This window comes from Trachemys scripta, chromosome 2 (assembly GCF_013100865.1).
Source record: "Trachemys scripta elegans isolate TJP31775 chromosome 2, CAS_Tse_1.0, whole genome shotgun sequence".
NCBI classification, from domain to species: domain Eukaryota; kingdom Metazoa; phylum Chordata; order Testudines; family Emydidae; genus Trachemys; species Trachemys scripta.
Genome location: NC_048299.1, coordinates 89,437,639 through 89,465,193, shown reverse-complemented (window position 1 = coordinate 89,465,193; position 27,555 = coordinate 89,437,639). Strand labels below are relative to the sequence as shown.

At 38.5% G+C, this 27,555-nt stretch overlaps 1 protein-coding gene and 1 long non-coding RNA gene across 2 annotated transcripts in view; both read left to right on the top strand.

Annotated features, from left to right (window-relative positions):
* The window catches only part of VPS41 (VPS41 subunit of HOPS complex), a gene marked incomplete in the record, with an annotated part of 141,700 nt that overhangs the window by 87,160 nt on the left and 26,985 nt on the right, over window positions 1-27,555 (top strand). Inside the window, 10 exon segments of the mRNA XM_034761231.1 lie at window positions 3,158-3,255; window positions 6,665-6,794; window positions 12,832-12,947; window positions 14,562-14,618; window positions 17,147-17,208; window positions 18,220-18,301; window positions 22,683-22,775; window positions 24,088-24,215; window positions 24,616-24,760; window positions 27,402-27,443. Of these exon segments, the coding sequence (XP_034617122.1) occupies window positions 3,158-3,255; window positions 6,665-6,794; window positions 12,832-12,947; window positions 14,562-14,618; window positions 17,147-17,208; window positions 18,220-18,301; window positions 22,683-22,775; window positions 24,088-24,215; window positions 24,616-24,760; window positions 27,402-27,443 (953 nt within the window).
* On the top strand, window positions 3,263-5,105 carry LOC117872596. Its single transcript, XR_004644528.1, has 2 exons — window positions 3,263-4,116; window positions 4,247-5,105. It is a non-coding gene; the product is annotated as an uncharacterized LOC117872596 (long non-coding RNA).

Below are 27,555 nucleotides of genomic sequence, written 5' to 3'. Positions count from 1 at the left end.
TATAGACTAACAGACGTATTGGACCATAAGCTTTTGTGGGTGAATACCCACTTCGTCAGACGCCCCACTAGTTCTGAACCTTCCCATGTTACAACAGAAACCACCTTTTGGGACCACCTTCTCTCCCCATCCTACCCATGTGGTGGTTGTGAGCCATGGAACCAGTTTGTAACCCTCCTTGAGGTTGTGAGCTCCAGGTGGAAAACCCATCTTGTGTATCCTGTGCAAAATCTTATAGTGATGCGAAGTCCGGGGTACACACAAGAGCTGACATTTGGTATCAGTTATATCCTATAAAGTGCTCCTCCTTTTAAAAACTCAAGTAAAATAATGTTTTATTAGAATGTCATTTGAATGCATTCTCAGTCAGTAGATAGTCACTTTATTGCTCACATAGGACACGATGTAATTTCAGGAGAAGAATTACAGTGAACTGTAGAGGCACACTGCTGCCTTTGAATACAAATATAGGATTCTCATGTGGACTATTTCACTGTACTTCCACGAAAAGGCAGAGTTCCCGTTGAGCCCTTGCTTTCTGATGCATGGCCTCTCGTGTACTATTAAAAACTAGTTTCATTTCCTTCCTAATTTTGAATCACAATTGACATCTTTTAACCTAGAAATGTCTGGTAGTTTCTTCTATTCAGGTTCCCTACTGGCTGGAAATGCTTCCATCCTTGAAATATTATCACTTTACAAAAATAATACAAAGAGAGCTTACTGTAAATCATGGAATACTTAATGTCTGGGCAGGTTCTTAGAAATGGGTCTTTCCAATCACAAACACTGTTACAAAATCACATAAATATTTATTTTACTTAATGCTAATATTTAAAGATTTTAGGCACAATTAGCTTAGGGGTAAGGTTACTTTTGAGATTTTTTTTTTTTTTTGACAGACTAACATAGAGCAGGACTGATCTGAATCCGTGTATCTTGCATCTTGGTTCCTGTATGCCTTAATCGTAAATGTGTTTTACTTGGATGTGGTCTCATAATGCATATGGATGCTAGTTTTGGTTTAAGAGTTTCACGATCCTGTTCAAATTAATAACAATTCTTGAATAGCTATTCATTGGGTGGTTCTCTCTCTCTCTCTCTCGTAACAAACTACCTGTACCATTAGGTTAATTTGGCTCACTACTTATCTTGTGTTCTGTATGGCTATAATGTTTGTAATCTGTTCAATAAAAGCCTTTTGATTAGCTGTATCAAAGCCTTTTATCAGATAAACAAGCATTTGTACTAGATGTTCTTTGTTCAAGGCCGTAGCAAGAGAACTATAGCATTGTATTTCAACAAGGTCTCTTGAGGAGGATGAGCTATAGAGAAGCTGAACTTGAAACCAGAAAAATGAAACTCTTGAGAACAAAACTTACTGCAACATTCTTGCCCAACAGCTGTTTTGGTTTATCCCATCTTCACCACTGGGTGGACAAATAGGGTAAAATTTTCAAAAGTGCCTAATTGACTCAAGGACTGTAGTCCTGTTTGAAAGTCAATGGAATTTAGATTGTTTTACCCATTTTCTTTCTAAAGCTGTCACTAAGTGCCACGTTCTTACCGCAAATTGAATCCTCAGTCTTTTTTAAATGTCTCTCAGAGCAGTAGACGTCTTCTTTAGCCACCATTTGATAAGTTGTCAATAAATATTCCTCTGTCCTCCTCGTAACCAATGTATTTCGTTTTGTCCATTTTATTTTGTCTTATTCAAGTTCTCACTCTCTGCTTTGAGTATTCCTTTCAGTCCTTAAATGCTAAATTGAATGTCAGGAGCAAGATTATTATGTAGATAATGTTTCTGACATCAGCTGTTCTAAAATCAGCACTCAAAACATGTGATATATTCCGAGCAGCGTTGTCAATCTTGCAGGACAGAACAAAATAATTGCATAGAGGATTTAAAATGTCAGCATATTCTACCCAGGGATATTGTTGTTTGAATGTTTAACCTTATGTGATGCATTCATCCCACAATGATGTCACAGGGTCCGTGTTAATTTATATATATATATATATGTATATATATTTGCTTATTCCTTTAGAGACAAATGTTACATTTAACTCTTATTTCATAGCGGTTTTTCTTACTTAATGGATGATAATTTCCCCTCTTTCCTCCCCATTTCTTTTATGATCCTTTCTTTTATTTTATCACTCAAGATTACAGTGCATTTCCTTCTTGTTCTAATTAAATTAGTGGTAACTAATGGTAACACATTCATTATCTATGCTCAGATTCTTCAAAAATGGAAATGAAAATCACTGTGCCTTGGATCTACATCTAGGGTTATACAAAATTCATCTTTCTAGTCCAAATGCAATCACTTGCAGATCTTCTTCTCTGTATATATTTATGGCACCCATGTGGTGGTCAAGGATCAAAGAGAGAAAAAGCAGCAATATGCTCCCTAATATTAAATGTTACAAATGTAAACCTCATTTCAGGTGAGGTAAATGTTGTTGTGGTTCACTGTATACTGAAACAAAACTTTTAAAAAAAAATAAACATTCAACTGTCTTTTGAAACCCCATCCCCTAGCACAATTACAGTCAGCATTCAAATCCCCTGGGTTCAGAAGTGAACTTGGAAATTCGTGTTCAGTTTTACAAATCAGGCCAAACAAATAAATATTAGCTACATTTTTTTAAAATCTTGATTCTGCTTATAAAAATCACATTGAAGCTTAAGCTGATGATAAAATAATAATCTTAGGATTCTCATATATCACACTGATAGCTTTAGGGGGCACCACTAAGTGAGTTTCCACAATTTAATGACCATAGGAAAATGTTCTTACTACTTTGTGTAAACTGCACTAACTCTGCCTCTAGCTCTGCGTCCTATTGTGTTATGCGGTCAGCTACTGAAAATCCACATGACCCCTCTTATTTCAAATGTTTTATTGATAGCATATGATGGAGCCCAAGATGTTTCTTTTCCTAACCCTTAATTTAGTTTCATTTGCAAGTTGCAATCTTCTGTCACCCAGTGAGTCTAACAAGGGGTACTGTAGGCTTGTTGTATACCTTGGGCCTAATTTATTTGAGATGCTGAGCATGCACAGCTGGCTACCTCTGAAAATCAGATCCATGTTTTGCTCGGAGAGTGGATCATGCTCTTCTATAAATCTGTGTCTTTCCTGTGTTGCAGTTTTCCAGTTCGATACTGAATTCTACATCAGTGGACTTGCACCTCTCTGCGACCAGCTTGTTGTACTTTCATACGTAAAGGAGGTTTCTGAGAAAACGGTAATTACTTTGGTGTTAGAGTTGCACAGCAGTGCAAAACCTCAGGTTTAAATTAGACACAATGATTATCTGTGAAATGATTCTTCATTAGCTTAGTCTGTAGTGAACAATGGATACGATTTACTTGACCTATAAAATAAGATTTACAGAGGTTATGTTGAAGACTAGTGTATTTACCTTTTAGAGGCCCTGCTGTCTGGTCTCCTTTGTTCCTTGGGGGGAACAAAGAAAGCCTCTCTCTCAATCTTTTCTGGTGTTTGTGTATGAGAAGGAATGAAGGATACATCCAGTTGAAAGGAGGGGCAACTTGCTGACACTGTGCATTTTCAGGAATGAGAGAGTGAAGTTGATCAGCTCTAACAATAGAAGTCAGTGTGGTCGGGGCAGTGGAAATAACTGGGAGAGCAGTTGATTGTTTCCTTCGCCTCTGAGACATCTGTTTTGTGCACTGTATATTTTTGTAAATATATAGCACTTGGAATTAACATCACTACCAGGAGGGCAACAACCATGCCTGCCTCATATATTTGTTTCAGAATACACAGTAAAAAGTGGGGAAAGGAAAGCCCCTGAAGCCCCAATATAAGAGTGGCAGATGTTCTTGATCATCTCTTTGATAATGTGCCTGCGTTAGACAGTCATCGCTATAGTAACCTTAAGCAACTTGTTGCTAGGCAATGAAATGCTGTAGGCTCAAACTAATGCTCAAATCTATTGAAATCAATAGGGTTAGCTTCTAGCCCTATTGCAGGATGTCAGATTATTTATTTATTTATTTATTTTAAGGCCAAAAAAAAAAAAAAAAAAGCCACAGCAGCTTCTCCCGAGAGAGCTAGTACAGTAATTCCTCTGGTGTGACAAGTATCAGGGGGTAGCCGTGTTAGTCTGTATCTACAAAAACAACAAGGAGTCTGGTGGCACCTTAAAGACTAACAGATTTATTTGGGCATAAGCTTTCGTGAGTAAAAACCTCACTTCTTTGGTGTGACAGAGATTCTTTTGAAAGAAAGCAAGGTAACAAATGAAAAGGGAAATGGGAGGGTGAAATGCTAGTAAACAAGGAAATTGGAAGTCGTTGTTAATGAAAACGTAGTATTGGAAAAGAGCTGGGATAAAGCAAGAAGTAAATGGGAAAGGTGAAAGACATTCTGACTGCTTCAGGGAACAAGGAGGGAAAGAGAATTTCCGGTCCAGCAATAGTAGATCATAGCAGAGAGAGATTTTTAATGTATTTGCATTTGTTTTGTGTTGTGTTTTTTGAAACACGAATGCAGAGCCTCTGAAAGATGCCAAGCTGATCAAACTGAACCCCTCTAATTGTCCAAAGCAAACATGCAGAGGGTGAGCAGATGCTGTGAAGGGTTCCTCTTCCTGTCCTGCCTATATACCTCTGCTGTGACCTGGAGAGGGCCATGTCTTTAAGGGGGGATAGAGTAGTTTAGTCTCAGGTACCTAATAGTTAGATCTCTCTGCTGTGATTGCCAGCAAGGTGACAGTTACCATCCGTGATGATCTCTGTGTTGCAGAATTCTGTTTATTGTGAACTAATGAGCCCACCAACTCATTTCATGACTGGCAAATAACTTTCAGTCATTACAAACAGGGACTAGATTTGAACCAGTGACTTAAGCTGACCACTTCTTAGCCCTGGTCTACACTACAAACTTACGTTGGTATAAACATGTTGCTCAGGGGGGGTAGAAGATCCACACCCTGAGCAACGCAGTTATGCTGATCGAACCGCCGGTGTAGACAGTGCTGCCTCAGCAGGAGGGCTTCTCCCATCAACACTACTGCCACCTTTCGTGGATGTGGAGTACCTACGTTGATGGGAGAGCGTAGGTAGCATCTTCACTAAGTACTCCATTATTTATTGTTTGATTCATAACCAGTTTTTTTGGTTTTTTTTTTTTTTTTTTTTTTAATGTGGCAGTGCTGGGGCCTTGGCATAATTACAAATGCAAGGTTGTAAAGCCAGCAGTTTCCCCTGACCCCAAAATCAGAGAGTAACCAACCACAGGTGAAAGTCCAATCCCAACTTTATGCCACTTCACCTAAAAATGTCCACAACAGACTCCCTATGTTCCCATTACTCGAGCTCATCAGTGTATCAAGAAGTCTAGATTACTTTCAGATTAATATGCTCCTACTTTGACTGGACGCTTAAAGGATAAATTTAGACTGAAATCCACCCTAATTCAAAAAAACCCTGGGCTGGCACTAGTATACAGTTAAGTCCAGAATCAGGTTGCTGCAACCTGCTCCTTTGTGGAGCTGTGCTCTGCAGGGATTGGACACAGCCGAAGATCTAGCCCGCTAATTTATTTTTTTTAACTGAAAACTCAGATTCTCGTAATCCATTGGTTGATAAATATACTAGGTGACAATCATTGTGATGCTGTTAGAAATATGAGTAGTGCTGTTAAATCACTAATTTATACTTTAGTAACTTTTGCTATCATCTAGAAGTAAGCTACTTTTCAAATCTCAAAAATCAGGAATTTTATTTGCTAGACAGAACCAAACATAAGGTTGGATGCACCCCCCCAAAAAAGTGGTAGAGCCCATTAAAAAATCTGTTTAATCAGCCTGAGATAACTGATTTAATTTTGAATTCTTAAAAAATTAATTCCATACTACAATTGCTGTGTGTTTGGTTAAGGTACAGTGTATTATTCATACATACAAATAATTTTTAATCTTTGATGCAAGTGCAAATCTCGGTGTGTCCGTAACTGTGGAATCACTAATGTGCAATTATGTAGCTAACAGAATGCAAAATTCGAATTGTGTAGTCATTTGTGATGTGTATTTTGCTCTGTGTTGGTTACATAACTTAAGGGAAAACCAAAGAAAGAATAGGAACATTACCATGTGATTTATGTTCCAAAACTAATCAACAGCTCACAAATTATGAACTGCAAAATTTACAATTGAACACACAATTTGATGTTCATATCTGGTGAATATTTGAGCTAAAATCACTTTTCACAAAGCTTGTTTGCAAAAAGTGAACATGAAAGGATAGTGAGACATGGCTAAATTGAAATTTGCTTTCAAATTTGAATGCATATTTGTGGAAAGTTTTTTCCACTCCCCTCTTCTCCATTCACAGTGTAGAAAATTTACTCCGCTCTCAAATGGTGACATAATTGTATAAATCCACTAAACACAGTGAAGGAAGATTTCAGCTGTTTTTCTTGTGGTGATAACCACATCATAGCTACAGAGAACTGGGAAGTTAAGTCTGATACTGACAATTTGGGCATGTCTGTTGTGAACAATGGGTATCCTTCTGGAAAACTCAGTGGGAGAAGTTTGTATTTAAATCTTGTTCTCAGGTGACCATCAGTTGATATAAAGAAGACAAATTGCATAACACACATTTTTGTGGTTGAATTTTTCCCAGGAAATGGAATGTTGTGCAAGACCTAGACTGGATATTATTCAACCCCTACCTGAGTCTTGCGAGGAGATCTCCTCTGATGCTCTGACTGTTAGAGGATTCCAAGAAAACGAATGTAGAGATTATCATTTAGGTGAGAAGTTTCAATTACTCTTGTTATTTTTTTTGTTTTGTTTTTTTATTTTTGGTAACAATAGCCTTTCCTAATTAGTCTTGTAGAAGTCAGACCATTAAATTGCTATCCTATCCTCTAGTGCCTCTGTCAATATCTGTCTATGGCAATTGTTCTGTGTACTGCACAAACATGACTTAATGCAATGCTAAGGTTCTAAGTTAAAATTACAAAATGTCAAGATATTAAAAAATTAAAGTTCCAACATAACATTCCCTGGGCTGTGTTGCATTTGCTTAGATATCCTGTAGGTATTATATGATGAGAATATTGAATTGTGTAGATTACATATATTAAGTTATACATTTAACCACAAAATAATGCCATCTGTACCAATGCTGCCAGTGAGGTTTGTCTGCAACATCTGGATTAACCTCTATTAACTAATTTTGTCAAATAATTGTCTTCTGTGTTTGTACAGAACCTAGTACAATGGACTCCTGGTCCATGACTGGGGCTTCTATTCTATGCTGAATATGGGATGCCATCAATGAAGAATTAAAGGGAGGGTAGCATAATTAATGCTGGTTAACAGGCTTAATAGTAAAATACGACTTGTCATACAACTTGATATAGTTTATTAATGAGATTACACGTTTGGCTGATAAACTGTTAGTGCAGTTACCGTTAACTTAAATTTTGGTAAGGCATTTGACTTAGTACCACAAGGCATTCTCTGGCTATCCAAGGTACTTCTGTGGCCCCCATTACCATAGAATCTGTGTTCCTCGCGATCTTTAATGTATTGAACCTTCACGGTGGATTGGTTTAAATCAAAGCAATTTAAATCACCTATTTTAATCACGATTTAGATCAGCAAGCAGGAAACTTTGATTTAAATCATTGATCTTAATTGTGTTTTACATTGGTACCTTTAAGTTATTTTCCTAAAGAAAGGTTGATTCCGATTAATTGGTAACTATTAAAACATGTTGATTTGCAACTAAATATAGTCTTTACCCTAAATTTGGTATTTCCTCCTGCTAACCAGGAGAATACACTATATCTATGCAGATTTATATAGCTTAATTTACCTTTATTCAGATTATAATTTTTTTATTATGTTAGAAAATGGTGAATGATGTGTCAAGCTCTGTGTGGAAGGAAATTCAAATTCAATTAATATACACTAAAGCAGCTTTTTAGCTTTTTATTAAATAAAACTATCTTAAGTGCTGGATACATAAGAAAAACAAAGCTTATCAAAAAGCGTATTAAACATGTTTTGCATTTAAAGCTAACTGACTTACTTAAACACAGGAAGTATTGTCTGTAGTAAATGAATTGAACTGATAGTTTCTGGTCACCATATTCTTCCGGATTTTAGAAATAGTAGATCTTACCCTCTTGCACTTATATTTTTCCCATAGAGATTGGAAGAGGAAAACAAGCTTTTCTGCTTTTTCAACTCCCAATTGGCTCCTTAGCTTTGAATGATCTAGTCATTAAACTGAATTAGTTGAATAAGGAAAATGTTGTCTGTGCACCTGTAGAAGGTGCTACTCTTGTCAAAAGCTTATTTAGCACTTCTTCTTCCAGGTGTTTATCCAGTGATTTCTACAAGTTCAGTGGTGTGGGCTTTTTTAAAAACTTGGTGGCAAGCATGTACAGCTTAATATTTTTTTTTATTTAATTTAAACAATGTAAATTATTTTAGTAGATTATAAGAAGTTTAGGACTTAATGTAGATTCTTCTTCGAGTGATTGCACATGTCCATTCTATTTCACGTGTGTGTGTGCCCAGTACACCAGAGCCAGAAAAGATATTTTTCCTGTAACAGATCCATCAGGGCAGTGCATTTGCCTTTACGCCTGGTACAATTGATCAGCGTAATAAAGGACCCCCTCATTTCCGTCAGTGATTGGTAGTTTGAGCACGTGGACTTGTTTACTGAAGTCTTTTCCCACAGTCATTGGTCCAACTCTTTCTTGTCCTGTCCAGACCAGTTGTAAGCCTAGTATATTATTCTCAGTACTGGCATCATCTGGCAGACATTTTCAGTCTCTGGCCCAGAGTGGCACAGGACCGCTGTGGCTGTCAGAGTACTCTGGGTACGACTTGGAGTCCAAGGTTACCTCGTATGCACCACCTTTCCATGACAGGAAGCCTCATCAGTCACCGCCACCATCAGGAAGAGCTTAGTACCTATCTGACTGGAAGATGTTCCAGAGACCAAGACCCATGGAACAGTTATGGCTGGGGTCCTATGCCACCCAACTGACTTTTTTTGGAATCCCTGTGGTATATCTCCCATTTAAAAATCTTCCACTGTTCCTCCTGCTGCAAAGTCACCTAGCAGGTCCTGAGCCATTATGAAGACAATCAGACTCCTATCTCCACATTCCTCCCACCGACAGAGGGCAGATCAGTGTTCTCTAACCTTATAACCATTAGACCCTTAAGGGATTTGGTCAGGCTTTACATCTCTAATAACAGATCCCACAACTCTCTGGGACTTCAGTTTGGTACTGTCAATGCTAATAGGTCTGCCTTTTGAGCCAATGGACAGCACTTCTTTGTTACATCTGTCTATGAAGGTAGCATTCTTTGTGGCCATTACCTCCATGAGGAGGGTGACAGAGTTACATGCCCTGGTTGCTGACCCTCCATACATGTTTTTTTTGTAGGGACAAAGTATATTTATGTCCTCATTCAAAGTCCCTCACTAAGTAGTCTGGAAGTTCCACTTTAATCAAGCCATATACTTACCATCCTTTTTTCTTAAGCCATGTTCTCATAAGAATGAAGAGAGGCTTCAGACCTTGGATATCAGAAGGGCATTAATGTTTTACTTGAACAAAACTAGATCTTTTAGAAGGTCTAACCAGCTGTTTATTTCAGTTATAGAGGGGATAGAAGGCCTCCCAGTTTCTGTGAAGAGGATATAATGGTGGATTTCATTCTGCATAAGTCTATGCTATGACATGGCCATAGTACCTCCACCACGCAGGTTTGTAGCTCACTCCACAGGATCCCTAACAGCTTCAGCAGCTTTTCTGGCTCGGGTACCTCTAAGAAACATTTGTAAAGCTGCAACTTGGTTATCAGTGCATAATTTTACAAAGCACTATGCTACAGCCCAGCAATCCGGAAACTGTGTCAAATTTGGTTGAGTGGTTCTTCAGTTGTTCAGCTAGACTCCCAAACCTTCCTCTAGTGTGAACTGCTTGTGAGTCACCTGAGGTGTAATGGACACGTGCAATCACTCAAAGAAGAAAAAATGGTTGCTAACCTGTTGTGTAACTGTTGTTCTTTGAGATATTTTGCACATGTCCATTCCTCAGCCCATCCTCCTTCCCTGCTATGTAGGAGTCTATCTAGTCAAAAGGAACTGAGAGGTGTCAGGGGCAGCTCTGTTCTTTATACCATCAGTTAGCAAAGTGAATATGTGAAGGTGCATGCGCTGCCTGGACTAAGTTAAAAACAACTCTGGTTCTGGTGCACTGGGCACACGCACACCTGAAGAGCAGTGGACACGTGCAATGCATCTCAAAGAACAATAGTTACAGAACAGGATAGTAATCATTTTAAATATAATTTTAAATAAGTTTATTTAAAAATTGCATTTAATTTAAATAAAAATATTATTTAAATTCCATTTTTGAAAACATAGATTTTTATCCATCGTGTTATCTATATGTCACCTTTGTGAGGTAGGGAAGTGCTGTTATCCCCATATTACATATGGGGAACTGAGGCACAGAGACACTAAGGGCCAGCTATTTAAAGGTATTCAGGCATCTAAATGAACCTAATTTCAATGGGAGTTAGATGGCTAGACATTTCTGAAAATTCTACGGAGAGCCTATCTGTATCTATAGGCACCTAAATAACTTTAAAAATCTCATCCTAAGTGACTGCTCAAGGTCATATGAGATCTGTGGTGGAGTAGGGAATTGAACTTGGGTCTCCCAAGTCTTAGCCCAGTGGTTAGGGTGCTATTCTGTCCTCTTCTGATTAAAAGAATTAGCACTGTACAAAATGCTGTGTACGTTAAGGGAATTAAAAACTGACAGATCTCAAAAAAGTAATTATTGATGTGGAATCCTCATCCAGTTGGGTTGTTTATCATGAGATTCTGTTGTCATGTGTTCTTGGCCCAGTGCTAATCAATATTTTTTTATCAGTGATCCAGAAGAAAATATATGATCTTTACTGGTAATGTTTGAAGATGACATGCAGATTGGTGGCATGGTAAATAATAAAGACAAGTAGATTATACAGAATGATCTGGATCACTTGTGCTCATTTAAATGTGTGTTTTAAGACCAAATTCACAACAGGCATCTAGGAAAAAAGAACATATCCTTTATCCTGGAGATGAGGCCTATCTCCTAGAAAGCAGCGCCTCTGATCAGGATGTGGGGGTCATGATGGGTAACCAGCTGAACGTGAGCTCTCAGTGCGATGTTGTGGCTAAGAGGACTAAAAGTGATCCTTGGAGAATATGGAGTAGGAGTAGGGAGGTAGCATTACTTGGTATATGGCAAAATAAGCCCATTCCTGGAATACTGTGCTCAGTTCTAGTGTCCGCACTTTAAAAAGGATATTTATAAATTGGCAGGGGTTCAGAAAAAGAGCTACAAGGACTATTAACGGTCCCCTATACAGAGAGGAGATTTGATAGTAGAAGACTCTCTAATCCAGCAGACAGAGGAATAACAAGATCCAATGGTTGGAAGCTGGAGCTAGACAAATTCAGACTAGAAGTAAGACACAAATTTTTAACAATGAAGGCAGTTTAATCATTGGAACAACTGACCTAAGGATGTGGTGGATTCTCCATTGCCTGAAGTCTTCAAATCAAGATTGGTTGTCTTTCTAAACAGGCATGCTCTAGTTCAAACAAAAGTTATGGGCTTGATGCAGAAACAATTGGGTAAAATTATATAGCCTATGTTATGCAGGAGGATCATAATCCGTGCTTGCTTTGTGCCAGGGCTGAGCCCCAGCATCTCTAGGCTTGCTGCATCAGTTATAAATGTAAAAAAATTGTTTGAGTCCCAGCCTCTCTTTCATTACAAATTAAGCACTGATCATAATGGTCCCTTCTGGAGTCTCAAAGCAGAGTCTGATTTAAACATCTTACCCAGCAGCAAGTATCTCATACAGTCAACTTCAAATCAAACTAGGCCTGCCAAACCTGAATGCGCACCCATACCCTTAAGTAATTGCAAATGCAGTATACCCTCTGCCAGTCTCCAAACCATTGTGCTCCCATCACAGAATTGGGGCTGCTTTATACCTGTGCCCAAACACAAAGCTGGTCTCCACTATGGTGCTCCACTGTTCAATGAATATTCTGATTCATCTACCATGTATGAACTTTTTGATGGTTTAGAATATATTGTGTACAAAAAATTGTTTTGCATTTGTATACGTGCGTGTGTGTGTGTGTGTATGTATAGCGTTAGGGCAAATTTCATCCCTGTGTCTACAAAATATTGAGAAGATTTTTTTTCGAGGCTTTGGGGAAAGAAATGCACTTTTGAGCAGACATCTTCTATGCAAGATTTTACCTTTTTGAGTGAATTTTTACATCAAGCTTAATCAAACTAAGAGTTTAAAGTATTGGTGAATATAAAATATAACCTTAAATTACAGCATTGCAAATGCATTGCTGTAATGATGTACCGAGTCCCCTGGGGTTATGGCATCTATCACTTATGCTTTTGATGGCCTTGACTTTGATGGGGAAGGTGGGTTTATTGCAGACTAAATCATATAATAGCCCTCTGACAGTATAACTCTGTGTTCTAAACCATCATAACATTTATACATAAAGGATGAATCAGAATTTTCAATAAGCTGTGGTGAGTTTTGAAAGCTATTTTGCTGTTTAAATCAGTTTTAATTTATTGGAGCATAGAGCACCCAAAGTTGTCATATTTTTGCTATCTTGGTTGCATCTCTATTTATTTTTTTCTCCGAAAGATGAACTAAAATGCAAGGCTTTTTTTTAGGAAAATAAAATAATAAAATGTCTTGTGTTTGCAGAGCATTCTGAGGGTGAATCGCTGTTTTACATTATTAGTCCAAGAGATATTGTTGTGGCTAAAGAGCGGGACCAAGATGACCACATTGACTGGCTTCTTGAAAAGAAGAAATATGAAGTAATTTTTATCACATTATCTTCAATTTCTTATGTTTGAAAATCTTGTTCTCCATAGTAATGTTACCGTCCCATGTGACTGGGAAGGCCTTATTTTAACTTTAGTTCCTGATCCTGCAGTCACATAAGCATGTGTGTAGCTTTACTCACACATGCTGTCCCATTGTGTAAATCTTTGCAAGATTGGAGCCTAAATGTGTAGTTGATGGAAAGGGTGTGTCTGTGTTGAAATGTTTTAGATGTCACTAAAATTAGTGATGCTATTTGGCTTTGAAGAAATGAACTGGAAATCAGATATTCTTTGTGTGTTGTGGGTCCATCCAAACTGATTAAAAAAAGAGGTTCACTTTAGTTGCATCAGAAGTCACCATTCTGAGGCATTAGATATTGAAAGAGGGTTGATGTATTAGGGTAACACACACAGCTCCAGAAACTAAGATGTAGTTTCTTTTATATGTGGCACGGTTTTTAAAGTATTAAATAATTTAGGACCAAATATACAATTTTTGGTGCCTAAAGTAGCCAGACTCTGAAAATTGCTGAACACCAGCAGTGGTAAGTGACTACACTAGGAACTAAGGTGCTCTGCTTCTTTGAAAAAATCTGGTCACTTATTTAGGTGCCAAATATTTATTTTAGGCACCTAGTATTGGTTCCAGAATTTGCAATGTGTCTTTAAGTGGAACCTTACAGGCAATATTAATGCAATACCCAAGTTTTCTGGTTTCTGATTTCCCATAGTGAATCAGAGGACTTTGTAGGCTGTTTAAAGAAATTTGCAAAGGTTAATTTAAATGTACTAATGAGCTGAATGCATGTGTTTTAAAGTCAAATTCAAAACAGATGTCTGGGGAAAAAAGAACATAGGTCTCATCCCCATTTGGCACGTATTTCTGTGGTTAACTAAATTTTGATATCCCTGATGCAGATTATCTTGAAAACCTTCATGAGGATTTGTTTCTCCTGAGGAATACATTCAAAATGGTGAATGCAGTTCTGTAGTTATGCAAAACACTGCAGTGGGTCCCACAAGACTCAACCCCCTTTCAAGTGATAGCTGTGTATGTCTTGGTGAAAACCCTCCTAGGCTAATAATCAGTGACTGGCTTGTGTTATAATCTAAATTAAGCTTTCACTTTTTTCATTTTGCTTTTAAAAAGCCATGTCTGTTTCTGCACATTTGAAGTAGTTAAAGGAAGAACTACAAATTAAACTTAATGAAAAAAACATTCTGACTGTAGAAGGTATTTTGGTTGAGTATAAGAAAAAAAATTATATCTTTTCTCAAACAGATTTTTCATATAGGTTTTCTAGCAGAAGATTTTTGTTTGAACATTAACCAATGGTATTGCATTATATAGTGTGTCATAGTCTTGAAATTTGATCCTAATATACTAATGTGGAGTGAACCCATATGGAAACAAAAGTAGTTTTCTTTTTGGTTGACTGCTTTTGTTTGAGTATGAATTCTAAGCTGTTCATCCAACCATGGCATTAAAAATTCTAGTGCTTCAAACACAAGGCACAATAAAAAGGGTTTGATTTATGCAGTTTTAGAGCTTTCTTTGTAGAAGTTTTGTATAACTGGCTTGTATGTCACTTTTCTATCATATAGGAGGCTTTGATGGCAGCTGAGATCAGTCAGAAGACCATAAAAAAACACAGGATTTTGGTAAGTTAAAAACTTCAAAATAAAAAAAATATATATTTTTTGCTCTTTAGAACACTGCCTCGTGCTTTATATTCATCATAGGAATGTTGGTTATTATATTCGTCTGTCCACATTATTCCAGACAATAGTTATACACTTTCCAACAAATGTTCAGATTCCTGAGGTCAGTCCCAAACCACAGAATGAGAGCACAAAATGGTGAACTTACAAATTGTACTACTCTTTGTTTGTTTGTTTGTTTGTTTGTTTTTTTACCTGCTGTTATTTTGGGTAACACCTAATATTATAGTACCTGAAAGTCACTAGAAAAAAACTAATTTCTTTTTCAGTTTTACTTTCTGCATAAGACAACACCTTCTTGGCTAGAATGATCAAAGGAGCCTATGGAAGGTGGTAGACACTAAATCCTGTTTAAATTCAGTGGGAAATGGGTACTAACTCCCATAAGCTATTTTAAAAATCCCTGCCTTTTACATAGTAGTCACTGTTTACCCCTGTATAGTTATTTTCCCTGTTGCTTGTGTGATCTTACACACAGCAATAAGGGGAAATAGCGATATTTTGTAAAATAGGAAAATATTATGAATCATCAAAAACCAGTCCCATCAAAAAGTCCTTTTTTTAATTGACTTAGATATTGAGTTGATGGCTTACCTTTCAAAGGTGAAATGTGGTATTTAAAGAATAAGCACAAAGCTTTGAGATTTTTAATTCATAGTTAAATTACAAGTGTACCCTGAAATTTACAAATAAATTCATTTTAGAAATAGCCTCAAAGTGTTTTACTTGTCCCAGTTTTGAGTGCAAAAGTCTGGTTTCCCCTTTAAGAGCTGATGGCATCACCAGAGTGTAACATGCAGGGAGTTCAGTTCCTTGCATGCTTTAGTTGCCTGTGAAACATAGAAACTGGAAAGCAAGTCTTTGTTGGAAAGTAAAAAGGGAAATGCTCTATTAATATATGGCTTGTAAAATGTGTTAGGTTAGGATGAAATCCAATCAGGGTCGGCTCCAGGGTTTTTGCCGCCCCAAGCGGCGCAAAAAAAATAATAATAAAAGCCGCGATCACAATCTGCGGCGGCAATTCGGCGGGAGGTCCTTCGCTCCGAGCGGGAGTGAGGGACCGTCCGCCAAATTGCCGCCGAATAGTTGGACGTGCCGCCCCTTTCCAGAGTGGCCGCCCCAAGCACCTGCTTGGCAAGCTGGTGCCTGGAGCTGGCCCTGAATCCAATTAATGCACATGAAGCCACAGTTATTAGCTTGCTGGGCCTGATTCAGATCCCACTGAAATCAATGGAAGAATTCCAGTTGACTTCAGTGGGCTTTGGATCAGGCCCACAGCAGGTAAAGTCCAAAGGGATTAAGTGGCAAAATATATTCAACATACACAGTTAAGCAGGCACAGGGTCATGTAACAGTTAGTGCCTCCCAAGGATTCTGTAGGTTGTCATAGTGGCCACACCCGTTCAGCACCACTTACACAGGATGCTAGGGTCACCTGATCTGCATAAGTACAAATCCAGTCCCCATACTCTTTTCCCAAACTGGCCTCTGCTTGCCACCCCAATCTAAGCACGACTATAGAATGTCTGGGGAATACGTAAGAATACCTTACGTAGTTCCTTCACTAGTTAGGACCCTCAGCCCCTTTCCATGCTATTGCTTGACGTAAGTTGTTCAGTGAGCCTTGTGTGTAGTCCCATCAGCTTCACCTGTGTAAAGCTGTGATATCATCATCTCTGAGCATTGATGTGATCACATCAGATAATAAATGGATGCTTTTTTTTTTAATGGCCGAAGTACCAAGTAGTGACTCAATTGAGGCACAGCAGATAATTTACAGCTGAGTAATGGGGTAAACTCTTGAGACAGGATTTATTATGTAAATGCAGACAGATCTCTACAGTAGCTTGAATAGCACTGGTGTGATTTAGTGCTTTTTAGATAATAAAGCCTGTAGCTTAGTTTCCTTTCCCTACTTCTGTGTAATAAAATGAGCAGCTTGTTAAATTATCAGTAATTCCTCTACTTTATGGAGCATTGCTTGGAGTTATGTTCTCAGCAGATGCGCTGCTTTTCTCTTTCCCCATACACCAAACCTTTCTTTTTGTTGATGCAGAAAGTGTCCCGTGTCAGGGTCGACATTTTATCATCCTGATCTAAGTGACTCAAATGTTGAATGTCTAAATACACATTTTGAGCCCCACTCAAGACTTGGGAAGTAGTATATTCATCTCAATATTAGAGAAGTCATGAGAAATTATTTAAAAGAGTGTCATATGGTCAAGAGATGAGATTTTAAAGTGAGTTTTTCAGTGTGATTTATGTACAGGTGCTTATTTCTAAGTGGGAACAGGGGCTTAGGAAGAGATATCCCTGAGAAATAAGCACTGATGATTGACCTAACAAGCCACTGAATGTAAACAGAACTGAAAGGTTTATTACAGCAGTTAAACACTTGATTCTTCAAGAATGTTTGACTTTGTTTATAGCTTGTTTGTCACATTTTTACATTTTCTCTTTTATTTTAGGACATAGGCTTAGCCTATATAAATCATCTAGTGGAGAAAGGAGAGTATGACTTGGCTGCCAGGTAATATATTTAGGAATGTCTTTGCTGTGCATATGATTATGTATAATGCATGTGTGAAATAGATAAAGCAATCCTTGATTCATAGGAATCCAGTGATATTTGTTTTACCTGTGTCCTTTAATTTATATAGATAGAAACAACTGCAAGTTTGCTACTTTGATTTGTATCTTTCTAGTCACATAAATCATTTTAGCTGTTAGAAACATACTACACATATTTTAAGAATGGGATTTAATTCTTCTAGACCATATTATATCCTTGCTATTTAAACTATCATTTGAATCCACTTGATTTGTGTCATAGACTTATCAGTGTTCAGTTTACATGCTCAGAAAATAATTCACCATAATAATTATACTTCACACTTTATTTAGACTAAAAGTTTCAAATCTGGCTACATGAAGTGAAGTGCCTAAATCCATATTTAAGCACTTAAATAATTCTGGTTTTTAGAACTGCTGAACACCAGAAAACTCCATAAGTGAATGGAAGCTGCAGTTACTCAGAATCTCTACTAATTGAGAACTCACCTGTATATAGGCTGATAAAGGTAGCAATCTGTGTAGCTGATGAATTTTCCTTCATGCTAATAGGAGACTGCAAACTGCAGATTTGTTACCTGTGTTGATGACACCCAGATAATGGAATACAGTAGTAGAATATTCTTGAGGTTTTTTTTTTTATTATGTGGGGATTAAAGTTCAGGTCCTGGATCAGCAGTGGCTGGCACCAGAGCTGGGATGGCACATTTTGCTGCTGGAAAAGAGGGTTTGAATATCACTCCTGTTACTCTACTGACCCTTTCTAGATGCTGAAGGAACGGTGTTGATATGCTCTGAAGAAAGTGGTGTCCAGAACACCTTGTTTGAATAATGACTGCTAAAACACAGGGCCTTGAAAGGTGCCTGGTTTGGAGGGTGGAGGGAGTAGAGGGAACATAGCCAACACAATCATGTTTTTGTTCGTCCATACATGTAACTTTATTTGTAATTGCTGTCATTTTTCCCTCAGAAAATGTCAGAAAATACTTGGAAAAAACACAGAACTCTGGGAATTTGAAGTTTATAAGTTTAAAGAAATAGGACAACTTAAGGTAGGTTAACTCATCTTTCCTAACTGATGTGTTTGTGTGGTCTGACCAATGTTTATTCTATGGGGACTGAAGTTGACCAAACACATGTGATATCCATTGAGCCAAAATTTTATATATATATCTAACACGCAAGTATGCGCACCCAAGATGCGGTAGCCTGCTGCAAATTGGTTCTTAAAGTCAAAATGTAATCTATGAACAGCAGGACAGCAGTTGTATGGTTCTCATACAGGTTAATACATATATGTGAAGCAGTGTTTGAAGTGTAGCACAACTGTGTACCTACCAACATATTTTTAACTTTCTATCCCTTTTACCTACCCACCCCCACACAAAGGAGTATTTATTTATGGAGGGTGGGATTTTCATATGTGCCTAAGGTTGGTTATTCCCATTGATTTTCAAACACCCTTAAGGACCTTTTGAAAATCCGGAGTGGAATTCCTTTGCCAGTTTACCATTGCTGGGTTTAATGTCCCCTTCACAAAATTCTGAGCCCCCTCTGTAGAGCAGCATTTTTCCTTTCAGCACTAAAGAATAATTAAGTTGTAAAGTGACAGATTTCCCCTCTATTGGACACTGAAAACAGTAGGGAGAGGGAGAGCATTCTGTCCCTTCTTGGGTCTTGCCAGTACTAGCATAACGAACTAGTGTAAGAGTATACATTCTCTGTAAGATTCTCAGTTAATAAATTGCCCACAACATAAGCCTGAATGCAGTCACTCCCAAACGAGTAGAAAACATTATGCGCTCTCCCTTTGATATCACATACACACTTATTTCTGAATTTTATGTCTTCCTATTTAAGCTCAATGAGCCAAAAAGGACATATTATTAAGATCTCACAGCATGCAGTTCTTTGCTGGTTTTGAGCTATTTAGTTCTGTTCAAAGAGTGAAGGTGTTTCAACATTACAGTTTTTAGAAATGTTTGCGGGGGGTTTTTTTTTTTTTTTTTTTTTTTTTTTTTGGTAGAGTCATACTAGTAAGAGAACAGCACCATTTTTATGAGTTCTTAGTGGTTCGGTGCACACTTTGCCACATTGGAAGATGAAATCTCATGTTTGTCCCTCTGTATTTCAATCCGGTAAGGGACCTGAGTGCATATACACGTGAAATTGTGATATGCTGTCATCCCCCCTACTCCTGCCCCCTTTGGTTTGATTTTTTTTTTTTTTTTTAGGGGAGAGAGGACATGAGTGGATGTTTTCTTGTCTCCACTTATGTCATCCAGCAGACCGTAAAATATAAAAATATTTGCAGCTTTGCTGCAAAAACCTCTTTGTTAAATTACTGCCTTTCTAAACAGTTGGCTGTTTTCACCCTTCTGAAAGCAGACTGTAGAAAAACATAAGCTGTAATGTTACATTATTTGACTTCAAGCTGCAGTTCCAACATATTCTTTTTTTCATTTCCCATTACAGTTGTATATGGTCTTCCTCAGTTTTTTATGGTACCTGACTGCTATGAAAGGTTAATGAAATCAGGCCAATCCTAACTGGACTGTTTCCTGAAGTGGGTTTTGAATTCTCTTGTGTCTCATTGAAATATTTGTCTATTAATTTCAGTCAGGATTTATGTATTGTAATCCATAATCCAATCAATACACGTTGAATAAAATAGCTGATCCAAAATGTAACTATTTCTAATGTATTTTAGGGGGTTATGCTTATGGGTTGAGACAAAGGTGCTTTGCAACACTAAATAGGGAATGAAATCATCTTAGATGTTAGGTTCTGCAAAACACATGCAAAAAGTCTCTACCTATTACTTTTAAAAGAGGGAATAAGGGGAGGAAGAATGTTTGTGTATTTCCCCCTTTTGCAAATTACATTTCTGTAATGGGTCAAATGGTGCAGGACTTAGCTACTAAGGCATCCAAGTCCCTCGGTCTCTTTTTTTTAATCCTGCCATCCCCAAATCCTTCCCCCCCCCACAAATTCCCCACCTCAACTAGGGATCTTAAACAAATCAAAACAAAATAATGACATTAGGAACTTTAACTCGGCCTTTAGTTCAGCTTCTTACGTGCCTTTTAAAGCAACTCAGCTGCTTCTTTATCCCTGTTGGGTGCTGAGGCAAAACTGCAGGAGGAAGCAGCATTTTCCATTTGAAGTCCCTCTGCTAACAATGGGACTTCAAAGGGAAAAGTACTGCTCTAGTGCTGTGGCCAGGCTGCAGGGAGAAAGAAGTGGCTGGGCTGCTATGCACTGAGGCTGTATTTAGGAATCTAAGGATTGCATTGCGATGTAGATCAGTTATTTTTGTTTTTAAGAGCCCTTGTTTAGGAGGCAGCTGAGGGGTAGAGAAGAACAGAATAGAAGTATGAGAAGAGCAGTTAAAATCGCCTCTCCCCTTCCAGTCCCCACGGCGAGTACACCTGCTTTGTCATGCTACTTCCAGATCCCTTTCCTATTACAAAGGGTCTCTGTGGGAGTATTGGGGCTTGCCTGTGTGGACTCCCATCCTGCAAGCTGCCCTAATTTGTTATAGTTAATATTTCCAATTTAGATTTTCCAAAAGAAAATGGGAGCTCCCAGTGGCCACTGGGAAACAAAGGTCATCTAGAACAGTGGTTCTCAACCAGGAATCCGGGACTCACTGGGGACCGCAAGCTGGTTTCAGGGGGTCCGCCAAGCAGGGCCGGCATTAGACTTGCTGGGGCCCCGGCCAGAAAGATGAAGCCCTGCTGTCCCCGAGCCCTGCCACCTGGGGCTGACGCTGAAGCTTGAGCAACTAAGCTTTGCAGGACCCCCTGATTGCTACCACCTTGTCTGGAGGCACTAGTTCCCGGCCAATGGGAGTGTGGAGCCGGTACAGAGCCCCGTGGTTCCCCAGCCTAGGAGCTGGACCTACTGCTGGCCGATTCCGGGACGCAGCGCAGTGTCAGAACAGGTAGGACTAGCCTGCCTTAGCCGATGGGACTTTTAACAGCCTGGTCGCGGTGCTGACCAGAGCCGCTGCGACCCAGTGCTTTACATTCTGCGACCCAATATTGGGTCGCGACCCGCAGTTTGAAAACCACTGCTGTAATAGACCCTTAATCTATGGCTGAGTTACTGACGTCCTCAAATAATGATTTAAAGACTTTAAGTTACAGAGTATCCACCATTTACATTAGTTTAAACTTGCAAGTGACTCGTGCCTCATACTGGAGAGGAAGGTGAAAAATCCTCATGGTTTCTGCCAATCTGACCAGATAGAAAATTCCTTCCTGACCCCAAATATGGTGATCACACCCTGAGGATGTGGGAAAGACCCACACTGAGGAAAAAATTCTCTGTGGTAACTCAGAGCCATCCCCATCTAGTGTCCCATCAACTCAAAATAAGCATTAGTGCTGTTTGGAGAATTGCAACAAAAATTAAGTTTTGATGAAAAATGGCAATCAAAAAATGTCCCTGATTGTGTGTGTGTGTGTGTGTGTCCCATTTTCTGACCTGTATCTAAACAGATGTTTTAGCAGGTTGTAGGTGAACTTTTCTGGTACTTCAGCCATGTGCCTCACAGTCACAACACATCCAAAGTGTGCACTGATAATCTGCTAATGTAAACCCTATTGCTATAATAATATCACTTTACATTTAGATAGAACTGTAGTGCATAATAATATGCTCTGCTATAATTACATGATGTGAATTGATCTCACCCCTGGAACATGCTCCTGTCTCTTGATTGTTGGGATGTAATTTCTTAATACCTTTATAGGACATCAGATCAAACCGTTCTATTCAGTGTTTGATGGAAAAACCATTTTTGAAGTTATAACTTAGTTTTGCAAGTTTTTTGGTGGTTGTTTTTACTTATTCCCAGCTTAAGCTTTGTTTGGACAGATGAGATGATACCTTGAAAAGTAAGTTTACTTTATTGTGCCGGATGAGTGCTTTAATACCCTTTCAGTAATGGGTAGCACATTTAGTCAAGTAGATTTTGTTGAGGTGCTAACTCGTAACTTGAACGTATAGGATTTTCCTTTCAAATGGCTGAAGCCAATGAGATTGGACTAGATGGCTCGTGTACCCAAAAGTTGTAAAACAATACAGAGATAATCCTCAGTACTAACTTAACAATTAAATGCATCTGTGACACACTGCCCCGTTGCAACATGAAGAAAAGCTTAGTGACACCGGGCAGATTTCCAATCTCACCTACATCTTTTCTCATGAAAATTCTTTCAAGTGAGTAATGGAACCCAGATCGGGACTATTTTAAGGTAAACTACTTAACATCTGAATTTACAGTACTTTTAATGTTTACCAAGGGCTATTCTTGCTTGTATACTTCAAATTGTTGGGAAAGAATTCGTTTTTGTGTATTCCATCTGAGGATATTTAAGCACAATAATTTATTTTAACTCCATGCTATTCTGTTTCCCCCTGTAGGCAATTAGCCGTTATTTGCCAAGACGGGATCCAATTCTGAAGCCTCTCATCTATGAAATGGTCCTGCATGAGTTTTTGGAGAGTGACTATGAGGTACTGTGTTCCGACACATCCACATGTAATAGACCTTACTAGAATATCATTAAAGAGCAATTTAGAAAATTGGTAGCCAACTCTACAGTAGTCAAATAGAGCACTGATGCTAGGTTTAACAACAAAGCAAGAATGAAAGCCAATAATGTTTGCAATAAACATTGACATACTTATCAGTCCACCTCGTTTAGAGACCCAAGTGTTGTGTCTGGTTAATAATAATCATTATTATTCATTTGTTTAACAACACAAAAGTATATAGAGTCCAAAAGAGGTTACTCTCTAACTAATGGCATGATATGATTTATGAAGACAAGAAAAACAAAGGTGTGGAAAAGGGTGAATGGAGGGTAAGGTAAGGATGCTAAATGGCCCACACATTGTGATTTGTGTATTCTGGAAGTAACCAAAATATCTCTTCAGTCTCAGTCCAGGTAGTTTGGTGATTCTGAAATGTAGCAATTTAAAATGGTATTAGTAATGACAGTATTCTGTCATAGGGCTGGACCTTGAGAGGTGCTGACTGTCTTCAACTGAGGGCACTCAGTCCTTCATAAGATCAGAACCTTGCATCCCAATCCTGCAACTTAATTATGCAGTGTGGAGTGCTATGACCATGCAGAGCCCCATTGACTTCAACGGAGAGGGTTCTATACAATCCACTTGTGTGTAACAAGTTGTGGGATAGAGACCTTTCATGGGAAGCTGCCTGGGTTTTACGACGTTGTGTTGGACTACATTTTTCAGAAAGCTGCATGTGTGCAAATCCCAGTAGAAGTGCACATAAATATGCACATCATTTTTTTTTTCCAGAGCACGCTTTCAGTGGATGTGTGTGTACACCATGGGCCTTAAAAATGAAGGTCTTATCTTTTTTGCATAAAAATATGGACTCAGTGTCACTGTCAGTAAAAGTATATCTGTGGAAGTCTCACCGTTTATCCTTCTCTTTTTGGTTATTCCACATTTAAAAGCAATGTTAATTACTTAAATTTATCTGTTTTGTCCAAAATAGACTGCCTCCTAGTACATCATTAGGAATTCTGTCTTGGCATACAGCTGGTGAAACAGTCTGTCGCTCATCCTACAAAGTCTTGTGTGCATAAAGTTAAATATGTTCACAAGTCTATCCAGGATCAGGGCCTAAAAAAGCAAAACTTGTACCCTCAATTTCATATTTTTGTGGATGCCCACAAGTGGGTGAAAAATGACTGGTGCAATTTTAGAAGTCTAGCTGAGGCTTTGGTGCTCTGAAATATGATTTAGACAGTTCTTTCTATTTCTGTTAATCAATGATCACTTCCACTTTTAGGGTTTCGCAATGCTGATAAAAGAGTGGCCCGGAGATCTCTATAACAATGCGATCATAGTTCAAGTAGTAGTGGATCACCTGAAGAAAGACCCACAGAATAGGACCTTGCTCAGAACTCTTGCGGAATTGTGAGTGCATTTTAAACTCCTTTATACAAACCAAACTGTATAAAACCATCTTTATTGAATGGTATAATATATTCTGTTAGTATTTGACTGCCTACCTTGATTGAAATTACCATCATCCATTTTTTGGAATATCAACCACTTTCTGTTCCAGCTTCTCTGTGTAAATGTATTGATTGCAATCCTTAGCAACTCTTTTCTGGATGGAGTGGAGCAATGGGATGGAACAAAAATCACATCAGGCTACTAGTTTAATAAACTGTTGAAAATCATATTGTCCATGTTTTTTCTCAGTGAATTATTGTTCCTCGAAACAAGTAACATGTCCATTTTCATCCTAGTGCATGATTTTCTTAATTTCAAATGTGGATAGCTTTGTGTGTCATGACGTCATCTCTTTCAGATACACCTATGACCAACGCTATGGCAAAGCCCTTGAAATTTACCTAACACTGAGACACAAAGATGTTTTCCAGTTGATCCATAAACATAATCTTTTCAGTTCTATCAGAGACAAAATTGTTCTACTCATGGATTTTGATTCAGAGGTATGATGATTTTTAATGATACTTTATCTCTTTCTGAGCCATAAATATTTTAGCAAGTCAGAACTGAATGCCTGTTAAACAGAATGCTATAGAGGTGGGATTGTGTTCTATGGCTAAACACATTGGGAGGTGACATGAAGGCACTTACTATATTTGCATCATCTGGAGTCAGGAAACAAAAATATCATACATCCCTGAGAACAAAATCCTTCTCTCAAAATGCCCTAGTGGATATTGGCTTCTGTATTCTGCTTTTCCTTCAGCCACAGATCTCCTGTAAGGCATCACCCAGGGCTTTGACTGCTATAAGATTATTGCTGTGTTTCCAATCAAATTAGGAAGGTTAACGAGCCAAAAAGCAACAAACATTTGGGGAAGTGGATTTAACCTCACAAACATTTTGGATAGTCTCACCACTTTTCTTTGTATGCAGCTGACTAATTTGCTTGCAAAAGTACAAGGTGATCAACCTAATTCCCAACCTAAGTCAGTATTCTTTCCTTGAAATTGGCTAGAATGCAGGCAGATGAACTTTTCTTGATGAATGAATGACACAAGCTTTGGGGGATTGAATTTACCCCACCCCTGGGCCGAAACTGCAGTCCCTCTGTTGTTGCTGCTGTAGCCTTGAGGCTGAAACATAGTCTTTGGTATGCTCGGTATCGTTCTTGGTGTGCTGTCTTTACAAGTATTTAAGTACAGTGGGTCTATGATTTCACTTGAGAGATACAGTAGGTTATGTCTGAAGATTAGGGTATTGACATGAGATTATTCCTTTGGTGGTGGTGGTGGGGAACAAAACTGGATCCATTTGGCCACACCCCTGATGTGTTCATGCCTGCCCATACACTGGTCTACGTAAGATTATCCTGTTAATTTGTGCCAGGGTTTGCCAGGACTGAGCCCTGGCACATCTTGATTTGGTAGTTCATAGCCCCAGCACCCCTGGGTTTGCTGGATCAGCCCTGGCACCTAATTGCTTGAGCCCCAGTACCTCTTTCATTACTAATTAAGCACTGCCTGGAGCCCAACTTACTTTTGGGGGGATTCTGCACCAAAAAATTAAAAATTCTGCAAAATTCCGCAAATTTTATTTGTCAAAATAATGCAATATAATCATACCAGTTTCAATTGTTTTGGTAAGTTATTTAAACTACAAATACAGGAAAAAAAGTCACAATAACTATTCAGCATTTCCTAAATACATGAAAGTTAAGTTACAAATACTTGGTAACTAATACCCTGCATTCCAGTTATAATCCTGGATTTTCATTTAAATTACATTACAGAACACCAAACGGGGGGGAGGGGAACTAGAATGTCATTTTAAATTGCTCAGACTTTCACACATGAAAGTCATACAGTTTTGCTAATCATTGTGCTGGACCTAGCTGGGTACTTTGGGAAGTGCCTTTCCTGACATTTTGACTGCTTGGTAAATGTTTTATTTGCCCTCAAAAGTCTTTTATTTTTAAAAAATGGGTATGTAAAAATCTAACCCCATTGTGCCACTTTGGCACAGGAAAAAAAGTGAGACAGTGCATAGATCTTCCTAGCTGATTCCCTTACTGTCATTTATAGGGCTTTACATCACTCTGGCAATGGAGGGGCCTTAAAACTTTTACAGGTTTTTATGCTGCTGGGGAAATTGACTGTGAGTGAGAACAGTTAACTAACAATAGAATAATTAATAATGTTACTATGTAGACAGGTTGCTACATTTCTGCCTCAGAGAATGAGATCAATTAACCATCAACCACAACATTAACAAAATGTGGGTGTTTTTTTTTTTTTTTTTTTACAAAAGCTTTTTTCTTTAACTTAAAAACAAACAATTTTCAGTAACATGATACTAATATTTAATTGTGGTTTTTTTTCAATTCTCAAGAAGTTACATTTTACTAGGCAGTCAGGCAGCTACATTTCTGCCTCAGGGACAGAGCCTTGTTCCTGCATAACAAAAAAGATCTATCCTACTCCACGCCCCTTGAGCCGCAGTATCAAGAGAGAGGGACAGAGTCTCTATTGCTTGTTGGCCAGCCCCGCCCCCTGATGGTGATCAACGTCTCCCCCGCAGGCATGCACACCCAGCCCTCCTTCCCCGGAAGTGATTTGCATCTCTAAAGCTGCTCCAGGCACACTGAAACAGACGCACTGCTGGGCTGGCGGTGAAGAGACGCGTGTCCCCCCCACCAATTTCTTTTGGGGTTTTGTACGCGGAATATGCAGACCATATGCATTCTGTGCCCCTGCATGCCATACTGGGGTGTGGATTTCCTATACATACCTTATCTGTAGCCAACCTGTCCCTTTGCAGTGTTACTACAATGGTTCTGCTACATAGGGCTGCAGTCTTCTGGGGCCCATGATGTGATGGGCATACTTGACATGCATGTTATATTGACTTCCATTGAATGCAGGAGCTTATGAAAAGTATACTTTGGAATATTTGATAAATTCCAGTTTGAAATAAATTAATTTCTCCCTTTAAATACTGGCATTTTGCAGACTGCCATCCAAATGAATGCAAATGAAAAGTGTGTGTCTACAATATCCAGATGGTTAATAAGAGTCTTTCTGGATATCATATGCTGCTTTTGCATAACCATTCTTAGCTGAGCTCCTTTTACTTGGTTTACAGAAAGCAGTGGACATGCTATTGGATAATGAAGATAAAATTTCAGTGAGTATAAACACTTCATTGAGTTGTCATCGCTGACTGTCTGCACTACACATGTCTTCCTTTCTGTTCTGTAGGTGAGATGGTGAGATAACTGTCTCAGGGTTCCTAACCC